Source organism: Ceratotherium simum, chromosome 18 (assembly GCF_057802395.1).
Source record: "Ceratotherium simum simum isolate JZ-2026a chromosome 18, ASM5780239v1, whole genome shotgun sequence".
Taxonomy (NCBI): Eukaryota; Metazoa; Chordata; class Mammalia; order Perissodactyla; family Rhinocerotidae; genus Ceratotherium; species Ceratotherium simum.
Genome location: NC_141917.1, coordinates 11,732,060 through 11,745,074, shown reverse-complemented (window position 1 = coordinate 11,745,074; position 13,015 = coordinate 11,732,060). Strand labels below are relative to the sequence as shown.

Genomic DNA, 13,015 nt, shown 5'->3' with positions numbered 1-13,015 from the left:
TGAGGTTGAAAGAGGTTAGATCTTTTCACAAATCACGTACCCAAGAAGCCCAAGAATCAAAATTTAAACCCAAGCGCTTGGCCTTCAAAGCCCAGGATGTTAGTTTCATAGAAGGGACTGCTCCTAGACACACACACACACACACACACACACTCACACACACACAGATCTCAAAAGTCACATCAAAGAGAAACATTTTTCCTTGCTTTGTCTGTAGATATGTGATTATACCTCGAGATAACAAGATGATAATTTAACACTATGCTTACTGATTACCTGTTGGTAATTGTGCTAAATGACAGATGTGGTTTTAAGAAATAATTTCCTACTTGGAAAAGTAAAATAAATACCTGAATGTCTTTGTAAGTAGGGAAATGTGTGTATTTGAGGGAATGGAATCTAAAGTATATTCTTTTCTTTGTGCTGTGTTTAAGTGTGTGTGTGTGTGTGTGTGTGGTGTGTGCAAGCACATCTTGTGGGGAGATGTATGGGAAATTGCCAAGATTAATTATGTGGAGAAAAGACATGGGAAAAGGGTTGGAGGTGTTGCTGTACTTCTATCCCGTATCTTGCGAGAAATCTGGATCTGCCGTGTGCTCCCGTTCCACCTGGCTGCTGCTGTCACCTGGGGTGACCCTGCGCCCACAGCGGGAACTCAAGTCCTGACCTCGCAGCTCTCTCCGAATGTCTCTGCTCCCAAGATTTTCCCTTCTACTCTACTTCATGAATGCATACGCTCTCCACAGCTGGAAGTTCAGAAGAAGGAGGAAACTGGGATAGCTGCAGGTAGAGAAATGTGACAGGATTCACCCACTTGCAATCTGGAGTTACGAATGTAAAGTGAACCCGGTCTGTGCCGTTGTGCAGTTTCCTCCAGTGGGACTCAGCTGACTGGGAGCAGGCCTGGGAAAGGTGGATGACTGAGGTTGTGCCATGTTGGGCATTCGCCAGGCAAGTGCACTGGAAGATGCGTTCATTTCCTGGGGCTGCATAAGTAACTGCCACAGACTCGGTGGCTTAAACAATAGCATTTATTGTCTCACAGATCTGGAGGTGGGAAGTCCAAAATCCTGGCGTTTGCAGGGCTCCCCTGCAGAGACTTCTTGTGACACTAGAGCATGCAGGAGCAGAGCAGAGTGTGTGCACTATGCAGGCATCTCAGTCCCCCCCAAAAAGAGAAAGGGGCTAGGTTTCCGAATGTGTATCTGCATCTTTCCCGCTGCTGAGAGGACTTTCCTAACCACCTGCTGCCCCAGAGCTGAGCTAATGACGTATATTTTGGGAGTTTGCTGGTACAGCAGCACCCTACTTCTGTTTTCCTCCATAAGTCGGGTGAGTCCTTAGCTCTACAGCTACCCTGGGAATACCTGGTGGAGGCCTCGCCATCTGGTGGTGGCTGTACCACCTGGAGCATATGGCCTCTGAAGTCATCACAGTCGGGGGAAGAGAGAGATGGATGAGGTACTGGGTCTACACTTTCTGGGTCAGGAAGTGACCAATGTCATTTCCATTCAGTCCATGGATCAGAACTAGATCTGTGGACCCAAATCAACTGCATGGGAGGCTGGGAAGTATACGGGGCACATGGGATATTTGATGAGTAGAAACTGTCTCTGCAAACGCCCCCTCCCAGTCAGATAAGTTTCTTTACCTGCTTGGAGTGAGGGGAGTGAGGGGGTAGAGGAGCCTGGAGTGTTGTGTAAGTGGAGCTCTCTCTCTTTGGAACAAAATGCAATTGTGGAGAAAATGTGCTCCGCCCGACAGGACAGTGTTTGATGATGACAAGATTTCAAGTGTGAGTGTGGGGGTAGGGGAATGAAATGGAAGGACATGAGGATCATTAGAGATCAAAGGTCATGAGATAAGAAGGTAGGGTATTCAGTGGGTCATTCACATGGATCCTGGTGTCACCAAGAATGATTAATGAAAGTAAATGAATGCAGTGTATGAATTATGAGCTGGACTCTTGAGTCAGAATACCTGAGTTCAAATCATGTCTCTGCCACATCCAAGCTGTGCAACCTCAGATAAGCTACTTGTCTTGCTGTGCCTGAATTTCTTCAAAAGTCCTACAGTTCTTGTGAGGATTAAATGAGTTCATGAATGTAAAGTGCTTAGAACAGTGCCAAGCATATGCCAGTGTTATGTCAGTGCTTGCTATTATTACTAAAACCACACACCACCACCACCACCACCATCACCATCTCCACCACCACCACCTCTACCACCACCACTGCTTCCATCACTACCACCTCCATCGCCATCACCACCACCACCATCACCACCTCCATCACCATCACCACCACCACCATCATCACCACCTCCATCACCACCACCACCACCACCATCATCACCACCTCCATCACCATCACCACCACCACCATCACCACCTCCATCACCACCACCACCATCATCACCACCTCCATCACTATCACTACTTCCGTCACCACCACCTCTATCAGTACCATCACCATCACCTTCGTCACCTCCACCACCGGCATTTATACCATCACCATCACCACCATCATCATCATCCTTATGATATTTTGGGGATGGAGTGAAAGAGTGAACCAAGAACCAAATTCCTTGATAAATAAGAGGAAGTGATCAGTAGGTGATAGACACAAGAAGGGATGAGGATTGTATGTCCAGATGACATGAGATTCAAAGGAAGAGAATAGTGGGAAATGATGACCTGACAATAATAGAAACAACAAAGATACTTACTCCTCTCCTAGTCCTGAGGGCTATGACACTATTAACAGTAAACAGTAGCCTACATTATGAGAAGGATGCAAAGGAAGCAGTCTTTCCTGGGTCAGGGTGGGGGAGCATATTTCAGTTAAGAGAGGAGCTGAGGGGAATGGTCAGGAAAGAGGTGAAGGATCTAGAGGAGTTTGCTGACCACGGCACTGAAGATCCTGAGGGTACAATGGAAAGACTTGAGAGGGTGGGAAGGTTGGGGGTTGGGTCAGATTGGCAGATGTACAGGGAGGGCAGCATATAGAGATGAGATTGGGCCATTCGGTGACTAGAGGGTTGGCCTTTTGGAGGTTACTCAGGTAATTGGGAAGGTGAGACATGATGGGGTTAGAACTGATGGTCACTTAGAAGAGGCTTATTTAGTGCAGAGCCTCTGATATCTCACCCAGGACTTCAGCAGATTCCAAGGCAGTGGGTCCCACAGGCAGCCTGCAAGTACCTGGGGAACACTCTTCCTATTGTTTTCTCCATCTTATTTAGTGACATCACCATCCATCCTTCTAGTCATACAGCTTAGAAACTCAGAATCAGCTTTGACCAGACACCTTCCTCTCCTTCTCACCTTCAATAAGTTCATTGCCAAGGCCGGAGAGTTTCTTACCTGAATTGCCTCTCTTCATTGCCAATGACAGAAGGAGAACCTACTTGGTCACTGGCCATTGTAGGTTCGTTCTCCCCTAAACCAGCTCACCCAGCTCTGTCCGCACCTGGGAGGCTTTGGGACAGGAATCCTTGCCAGGAGGCGCCCTCTCGTTAATGGTTCCCTGTGCTCTCAGATCAAATGTGGTATAAACACATCTCCTTTAGTTAACGTGTCTATAAAGAGAGAATAGAATGAGTTACCTAATTTTTAAGTTATGATCTTTTTATACAGGTTTTTATTTTACACAACTCATTTTCTGGAATCTCAGTGTCTCTTTAAAAATAGGCAAATTAATTCTTAAGATATTTGAAATTCAAGTGGTATATCTACCCAGGTTGATCGCTACATTTATTCATACATAAAATATTGCAATTACAGTAAAATGTTATAAAATATGATTTGGAGATATCTACCAGTGTGGCTGCTCCTAACATTAATGGCATATCCGTGCCAATTGTAATAATAGAAGTTCCACACGTGAATTCAGGCAGAATGTTACAGGCAATGAATACAATTAATTTGTTGATGATCAAAGGACCTGTGTTTCCATTTCTGCTCCTTCATCAGAGGAAATAAAAGTGCATTCTAAGGGACAAAAACTTCAGAAAATAACTGTTGTTTGCCTCAATAAAAATGATAAGTAAAGAACCATATATGTGATAAGCAGTTAATCTCCAAAATATATAAAGAACTCATGCATCTCAACAACAAAAAAACTACCAACCCAATTAAAAAATGGGCAAAAGACCTGAACAGACATTTCTCCAAAGAAGATATACAGATGGCCAACAGACACATGAAAAGATGTTCAAAATCACTAACTATCAGGGAAATGCAAATCAAAACTACAATGAGATATCACCTCACGCACGTCAGAATGGCTATAATTAACAAGACAGGAAACAACATGTGTTGGAGAGGATGTGGAGAGAAGGGAACTCTCATACACTGCTGGTGGGAGTGCAAACTGGTACAGCCACTATGGAAAACAGTATGGAGATTCCTCAAAAAATCAAGGATAGAACTACCATATGATCCAGCTATTCCGCTGTTAGGTATTTATCCAAAGAACTTGAAAACACCAATTTGCAAAGGTACATGCACTCCTGTGTTCATTGCAGCGTTATTCACAATATCCAAGACTTGGAAGCAACCTAAGTGCCCATCAAGGGACGAATGGATAAAGAAGCTGTGGTATATATACACAATGGAATACTACTCAGCCATAAGAAACGATGAAATCCAGTCATTTGTGACAACATGGATGGACATTGAGGGTATAATGCAAAGTGAAATAAGTCAGAGGGAGAAGGTCAAATACCGTATGATTTCCTTCATTAAGTAGTAGATAATAACAACAATAAACAAATACATAGGGACAGAGATTGGATTGGTGGTTACCAGAGGGGAAGGGGGGAGGGAGGAGGGTGAAAGGGATAATTCGGTACATGTGTGTGGTGATGGGTTGTAATTAGTATTTTGGTGGTGAACATGATGTAATCTATGCAGAAATAGAAGTACAACGATGTACACCTGAAACTTTTACAATGTTATAAACCAATGTTACTGCAATAAACAAAAAATTAAAAAAAAAAAAAAAAAAAAAGAAAGGCTTCTACGATTTATCATCCACTGAATGTATTTTAAAGTGTTGATGAGGCCATGAGCATATTTGTGTAAATAGAAATCTTGTTTTATAGTGTATCTATTGAAAATGTAACCTGAGGAAAAATAGTTGAAACCTGTCAAATTTAATTCAATTAGTTGTTTTAATTGCTTTATAGCAGAATTGGTAATGAATGTATTCGTACATGGAAGGTGATTCTATTGACATCAGGTATCTTGAACAGCACACTGAGCTCTGAATTGATCGAGAATTCATGTGATGATTAGCCAATTCTATTATATCTTAACATCATTACAGAGGGAGAATAATTTGAAAACTTAAAGGTCAGAATCCAAGGGAAATTCATGTCATAGGGACTTTTAAATCCTAAACGTGAAATTGATATTTCATCATTTTTTTGTGAACATAGCCAGTTATACAAAAGAACTAAACCTGAACTAATTAGTTGCGTTAATGTACGCATTTCAGGCATCCTGGGCTTCAGGCACATTGGGTTTCTGGTTTACTGAACTTATAGAAAGAAACTGCCAGTTCACCTCTTGGGTTTTCAATGGCAGACCCCACTGCTTCTGGATGACGGGCTTTTTTAACCCCCAAGGATTTTTAACTGCAATGCGACAGGTAAGAGCTCTGATTTGCACCCGTTGTGTTATTACAATTTTCCTCTACAAGGTTTTCTTCTTTCGTTATAGTTTTAAAGGATATACTGAGACAGAGAATGACTCTCTCTTTATGGCACCAGTAGTTACATTGTCCTGAACATAAATCCAGCAACTTGTTCTCAGCTTGCTAGCTCGAATCAAAATATCTATTTGTTATTTTTATATATTATTTTATATCATATTTCTTTTTAAAGTAGAGTGTTAAATGAGGACACGAGTATTGTCTATGAGAGACTCTTTTTAACTCTGTAAATGCTATTCTGCTTCCTGTGACTTAGGGTAATTTGGGGCTACATTGTCATCACTGCTCTGCTCTTCATATTAAGACAAACCTCTAATTGTTGATTTCATCCTCTGCTTTTATTCTTGACTTGAGTAGGAAATAACTCGGGCCAATAAAGGCTGGGCTCTGGACAATATGGTGCTTTGCAATGAAGTCACCAAGTGGATGAAGGACGACATTTCTTCCCCTCCCACAGAGGGTGTCTACGTCTACGGCCTATATTTGGAAGGTGCTGGCTGGGACAAGAGGAACGTGAAACTCACTGAGTCCAAACCGAAAGTGCTCTTTGAGTTGATGCCCGTCATAAGGATTTATGCAGAGAACAATAGTAAGTTGTCTTGCGCATTCAGGGGTGGTTGGTATTATCAAATTGGATGACATTATAAACACAGATCTCATTATTTTTGTTATAATATAATAAAAATTTTACTATTTTATCAACTAGCTTCACATTTACACCTGTGTTTAATGAGGACTTATTGACTGCTGTGCACTTTCTTGATGCTATTGGAAGGCAATGGTTCTAGATAGTTCTTGCCTCTCTAATAAAGCAGATATGGATACTCATGAAACGTTAGCTGATGAGATAAGAAACAAGTGTTTGGAATAGTTACTAAGTGGTGGGAAAGGAGGGTGAGGAAGAGTGGGATGAAGGAGTCAGGGGTTCAGGCTCAGGAGCAGTTGGCCTGGACAGGGCTTGGAAGGGTTGGTATGATGAGATGGTGCAAGAGGTGGAAAGAAGGCTTTCCAGGCAGGGCTGCACAGGGCCCACCTGGAGGCAGTGGCTCTACCAGATTAGAGATTGATGCCAGGCTGTGAAATCCAGGTTGAATTCAGGAATGTTTGGCTTAATCTGGTGGCTAATGGTAAACTGCTGGATTCATATTTCAGCCTATATATGTACTAACACTTCTATGAAGCACACACGTATTCTTTGACAAAATTATCAAAGCTGTATTTGACAAGTTTAAAAACATCTAAACTAGGGCTGGCCTGGTGGTGTAGTGGTTAAGTTTGTGTGTTCTGCTTTGGCGGCCCAGGATTTGCAGGTTCGGATCCTAGGCATGGACCTACACACTGCTTGTCAAGCCATGCTGTGGCGGCAACCCACATACAAAATAGAGGAAGATTAGCACAAGTGTTAGCTCAGCGACAATCTTTCTCACTAAAAAAAAAAAAAAAAAAAAAATACCTAGACTATTTTTCACTGTTAGTTTGATGTTTTCTGGAGACTTTGGTTGCATTTCACTCAGCTAACATCTCCTCGGCAATAACCACCTTTCAGCACATGAGGAAATTACCTTCATTTTATTTTTTAAATAAAAATTGTGTATATTAAAGGTGTATGACACGATGATTTGATATACATTTACACAGTGAAATGAGTCCTATAAGCCATAAACTCTAGAGGTAGCCATGATAGCAGATTCCAAGGAAGTGCTGATTTTACCATAGAAGCAAAGAAGATTTTTCTTTAAAAAAGGGATAAAATAATCCCTCTTTAAAAGACGGCTTTTAGTATCCTGGACCTTTAGATAAATATCACATTTGGAAATACAGGTCAAGGGAAGAGAGTTTATAAACTGTGTATTTATTTTCTAGGCAAATATTTGCTGGATGCCTAATATATACCAGCGAGGACCTTAAGTGCAAAGGATACAGAAATAATTATGAACCAGATGCCCACAAGGGACTCACACTCTAGTGAGGAAGACTGTTAAGTAAATAGATAATTAAAATAGAATTTGGTGCATGTTACAAAAAAGATACACTCCGGGTGCTCAGGGAGCCTGAAGGAGAACATAGCTAGGCCTGGAGGTTAGAGGAGATGGCTTCTGAGATGTGCTTTGGAGGACGAGAATGAGTGTGACGGGGAGCTAGAGTTAGACTTTTCTTGAGGGAGATAAGCATTAGTTCACTCAGTCATTCAGTGAGCATTTGTCTGGTCTTGACCACCTGCCATGCACTACTCTAGTGCTGGGGATGCAACAGTGGAAAAGCCCAGACAGAATCCCCATTCTCATGGAATTCAGTCTCAAAGAGGGTAGAGTAGCTGAAAAAGAAGCAAACAAATACAGTCGATCCTTGTTACTCATGGGTTCTGTACTTATGAATTTGCCTACACTCTAAAATTTATTTCTAGCCCCCAACTCAATGCTTGTGGCACTTTCATGGTCATTTGCAGACCCTGCAGGAAGCAGTGAAAAATGTGAGTCACACGACACACACGTTCCTGCTGAGGTTGACGAAGGCGACACTCTGCCTTCCTATTTCAGCCCTCACACTGTAAACAAGTGTCCTTTTTGTGGTTTATTTAGTGCTACATTTTTCACATTTTTGTACTTTTCACAGTTTAAAATGGCCCCCAAGTGTAGTGCTGAAGCCTGTCTAGTGTTCCTAAGCGCAAGAAGGCTGTGATGGGCGTTATGGAGAAAATACGTGTATTAGATACGCTTCATTCAGGCATGAGGCACAGTGCTGTTGGCCTTGAGTTCAATGTTAGTGAAGCAACAGTGTATATTAAAAGGTGTCTTTAAACAGAAACACACGTAAACCAAGATTATGTATTGATGGGTTGACAAAAATGTTGCGACCGGAGGCTCACAGGAGCCTAACCCTGTATTTCCCCTTGGAGCAATGGTTTGGGAGTCGCTAATTCAGTGTTCATAGAGACTTGACATACATAAGTCTCATGAATAATGACAATCGACTATAAATGAACATACTGATTTCAGATAGTTCTTGTTTTGATAAAGGAAACACACACGTGGTATGCTAGGGAGTGAGATAATTTAGGGGTTCAAGGAAGGCCTTGTTGAAGAGAGAACATTGAACTGAGATCTGAGTGACAGAAAGTGGCCCTGCTAATCTCCAGGAGCAAAGGCAATTGTGCCAAGGCATGAGGTAGCAATGGAAATGCTGGGTTTGAGGAACAGAAAGAAGCTGTATGAAGGAAGAGGAGCCTACGGAGAGAGCTGAGCACAGAAAAGAAACAGAAGGGGCTCAGCACAGTTCTTGGCTCATGGTGTTACTCAGTATGTCCTAGTTGAATCTGAGAGGATGAATGTGTCTGCCTGGGCTTAGGCAAGTATGCCACATGGGGCTTTGTATTTATTGATCCCTAGGATGGTGTGAAATCTTGGAGTAGTGATTATTTTATAGAAATAATAATCAAATGTTCTTTTAGCCAAAAATAATATTTTAGAAATTTTGCTTTATCATATCATTGCATCTAGTCAACAGGTAAAAATGTTTTCCTTATAAAGTGAAAGAAAAATCTGTCTCACATTGAGTCAGGTGTTTTACTTTTTTATTTCTTGTGACTAAATTGTAAAAATCCATTGCAATATGACACTGAATATCTCAGCATGGATGTAATAAAGTAATAATTTTATAATAAAGCAATTCTTTATTATTTAAGAATAGATTTTTATAGAAGAACTGTACTCATCCTGCTGGGCATTAGTCAGTGGTGATGCTCATTAGCAGCATGTAAGGGAGGAAATAAAATAAGCAAAGGAAAAAGTTTCTAATTTCAAAGTACTTAAAAAAAAAGAGAAAAAAAATCTTTAGTTCTTTATGCTCCTTTAAGTTTCAGTAGAAGTTGGTTGAAGCTTGTTTTACCAAATAGCTTTGTTGTTAGATGTGTTTTTGTAGTGATGAAAAGCTAACATCTCATCCCTCTTTTCATACTGTAAATCTAATTTTCATTCAATTTTGAGAACTGAATAGGGCTCTAATTGAGGTAAAGAGGTGTAGTGTTGTGAATGACCAAGGACATTCCAAAAGTGCAGTGTTTTAAAATTAGAATTCTTATAATGAGTTGTTTTTATATTAATGTGAAGAGCAATTTTCAGTTTAAATAATTCATCATTGAATTTTACGTACAGGACTGATTTATTTGTTTTCAAAAAGAAGCCAAAGATTTATTTTACCTCTAAAAATTGAGTGATGTATCCCAAAATGTTTATTTTATTCATATTTCTTGTTGGGACATCGTGGGAAGTCACCCAAAAAGTACTAAATTCACCAAGAGGATAAAGCCACCCACACCAACCCTAGCTCCTCTGATCTCAAAGGAAGTTAAAAAGAGGCAGGTACAGGAAAGATATGTTTCCTCACAGCTTTACTATGTAGACGGAGTGATGCTTCTCAATGAACTTCAGTGCTGTAGCCGATGTGATTGGAAAATAGTGATGAAAACATTTGGGGGAAAAAAGCAAGACTTCTATGTCCCTCTGGTCACTAAGTAGGGTGAGAGAGATCTCAGGGTCCCTGCAGTAATGAGGGTATTTCCTGCTAGGGAAAAAGTGTTTCTGAGAACATCCCATGACCCACCCTGATCCAGCCCTGCAGATGAGGGGCTAGGGGTAGGAAAATCCCATGCAGTGACCGGGAAGTGGAGACCTCCTGACTCCTGAGCCCCATAGCATTTAATCCACTTTCAGGGTGTAAACCTGGAACTCTGTTCAAGTTATGGGAAACGTGAGTCTGGGGAATTTGTTTTAGTGAAAAGGTAAGTGTGTGTGTATATGTGCGTGTGTGTGTGTGTGTGTGTGTGTGTGTGTGTGTGTCTATAGAGAGATAGAAGAGAAATCTAACACATCTCAGGCCTCTACTGCATCCAGGCATTATACATGCCAGACATTCACATATATTAACTTATTTAATCTTCACAACAACTCTGTAAGATATCATGCCTATTGTGCAGATGGGGAAATGAAGGTTTAGAGACATTATGTAACTTGCCTATAACTCCCGGCTACCACAGCTGGTATCAGAAATCACATTTGTCTGTTGTGGGATGAATGCGAACCTCTGGGAATTCCTGGGGTTAGTGTTCTGCTTAAGACAGTGCATTTAGGGAGTCTCTGCCGTGTCTGGGATGAAGCTTGAAAGTAAAGGCTAAATTGAACATGAGGACAGCTCCCTTGCATTTTTTTTTTTTTTTTGTGAGGAGGACTAGCCCTGAGCTAACATCTGATGCCAATCCTCCTCCCCTTTTTTTTCCTTGAGGAAGATTGGCCCTGAGCTAACATCCGTGGCCATCTTCCTCTACTTTATATGGGACGCCGCCACAGCATGGCTTAACAAGCGGTGTGTCAGTGCGCGCGTGGGATCCGAACCTGCACACCCTGGGCCGCCGCAGCGGAGCGCGCGCACTTAACCGCTTGCGCCACCCGGCCGGCCCCTCCCTTGCATTTTGAAGTCATGAGTTTCTTTTTCTCAGGTCCATGGTGAAGCAGACACAGTAAAAGCATCTGCTCTGTGTGGATGTGTGCTCTTGTTCCCTGTGGCCTCCCTCCCTCCATGCTGCAGGCTAACGGTGGTCATCCCCTCCCCCCGGGGGGGGGAGGAGCACATGTTCTCAGGTAAAAGAAAGTGAGCCAGGAGCTGGATATTTGGGTTGCTCTCCTGGCTTTATCACCCTAGTAATTAGTCACGTGGCTTTGGAGGAGTCTCAAATATGCCACAAGTTGAGGTCAGGTATTCAGTGAGCTGCGGTTCATTTTCACATCTTCCTGCGAAGGTGTAGAGGCACACACGTGCAGTACATCCTAAACTATTGCTGAGAAAGAGCACAGGCTCCTGATCCGTTCTGGCCAGGTTCAGTTCTTATCACCCGCAGCTTTGTAACCTTGGACGGGTCACTCACATCCTTATGTGCCAGTTTTTTCATCTGTAAAATGGATTTAATAATGGTACCCGTCTCATAGGGTTGTTGAGAGAATCAAACTGACAAGGTCCAGAACATAGTTAGCATACAATAAATCATTTTATTATCATTACTGTTACTAATATGTGTAACACATGCTTGTTGAAGGATTAAAAGAAATATCAAATATAAGAGTGCACTATGTAATAATTTAAATGTTATTAGCAAAAGAGAGGTTAAATAAAGGAATGATTTAAAGGTTATGTAGGGAATCTCTACGTAACTTGGTTATTTTGTATATTGGAAGGAATATATGATGTGATGATATATTAGCAGTTGGATGAAAAATGTAGGCTAGAGAGGGAAGTTAGTTAGAAAATGAAATTCCCTCAAGATGTTTTATTAAAACCTTTAGGATCCTAAAGCATTTGGTTCAGCAATTTACACAGCCTCTTCTGTCTGCTCCTCCTTCTGGAACCCTAAGGCTTCAAACATACTTAGCTGATTTGTTCTACCTACCTAGCATGTTTTTTTTGTCTTCAGAGTTATTTGTCTAACTAGGGGTAATGATTTCAAATCATCTGTTTATGTGGTTGTTTAGCATCTGTCAGCACTTTCACTATGAAATTATATTTTCAGTGGCTTCTAGTCCTGCTGCAAAAGTTTGCTTCATGCTGTGACTTGGCGTGGGCACCTTCGGTTCTGGAGCAATTAAAAAATAAATAAAACTGGATAAACATTTCAGAGAATTGTTTTTTACCAGCTTATTGAAAAGAATGCTATTTTTTTCCAATTCTATTTTTCTTTCGGGATTAAAATCCAAGTAATCAAATACTTCCCAAGGTGTAATTATTATAATTATCATTTGGTTCAAATGTAACACTCCAATCACTTATTTCAAGATTTATAAAAAGGTTGTTAGCCAAATTTGCATCAAGAAGAACAATTAGTTATATATTTATTTTATGTTTACAGATCCTAGCATTAACGAGTTTAAATATATCAGTTAGTATAGTTAATATTAGCTGCGCTCCACTAATTCACTGTCCTTCACTTAATCAGAATTTTTTGTACACTTGCCTAATTATTATTACTAATGATAGTCTCATAGTAATTTAAAAAAATAACACCTAGATCTAAAAATTAGGTATATAACATTAATTTAGATTGTTTCTAATGATTAATTTCATGGGATTAAGCAAGCACATAGTTTTCAAGTATGGTAAAATATCTGTGACTTTGTTTTAGAACAGGGTTTCTCAACTTTGGTATTACTGACATTTTTGGTCCAGATAACTTTTTGTTGTGAGGGGCTGTCCTATGCTTTATAGGATGTTAGCAGCATCCCTGGCCTCTACCCACTAGATGCCAATAGCACCCC

General features: G+C 40.9%; 1 protein-coding gene across 1 annotated transcript in view; it reads left to right on the top strand.

Annotated features, from left to right (window-relative positions):
* DNAH5 (dynein axonemal heavy chain 5) overlaps positions 1-13,015 on the top strand; it is a 271,398-nt gene that overhangs the window by 254,927 nt on the left and 3,456 nt on the right. Inside the window, exons 77-78 of the mRNA XM_087443140.1 lie at positions 5,502-5,654; positions 6,075-6,306. Of these exons, the coding sequence (XP_087299266.1) occupies positions 5,502-5,654; positions 6,075-6,306 (385 nt within the window). The remainder of the gene's footprint in view (positions 1-5,501; positions 5,655-6,074; positions 6,307-13,015) is intronic.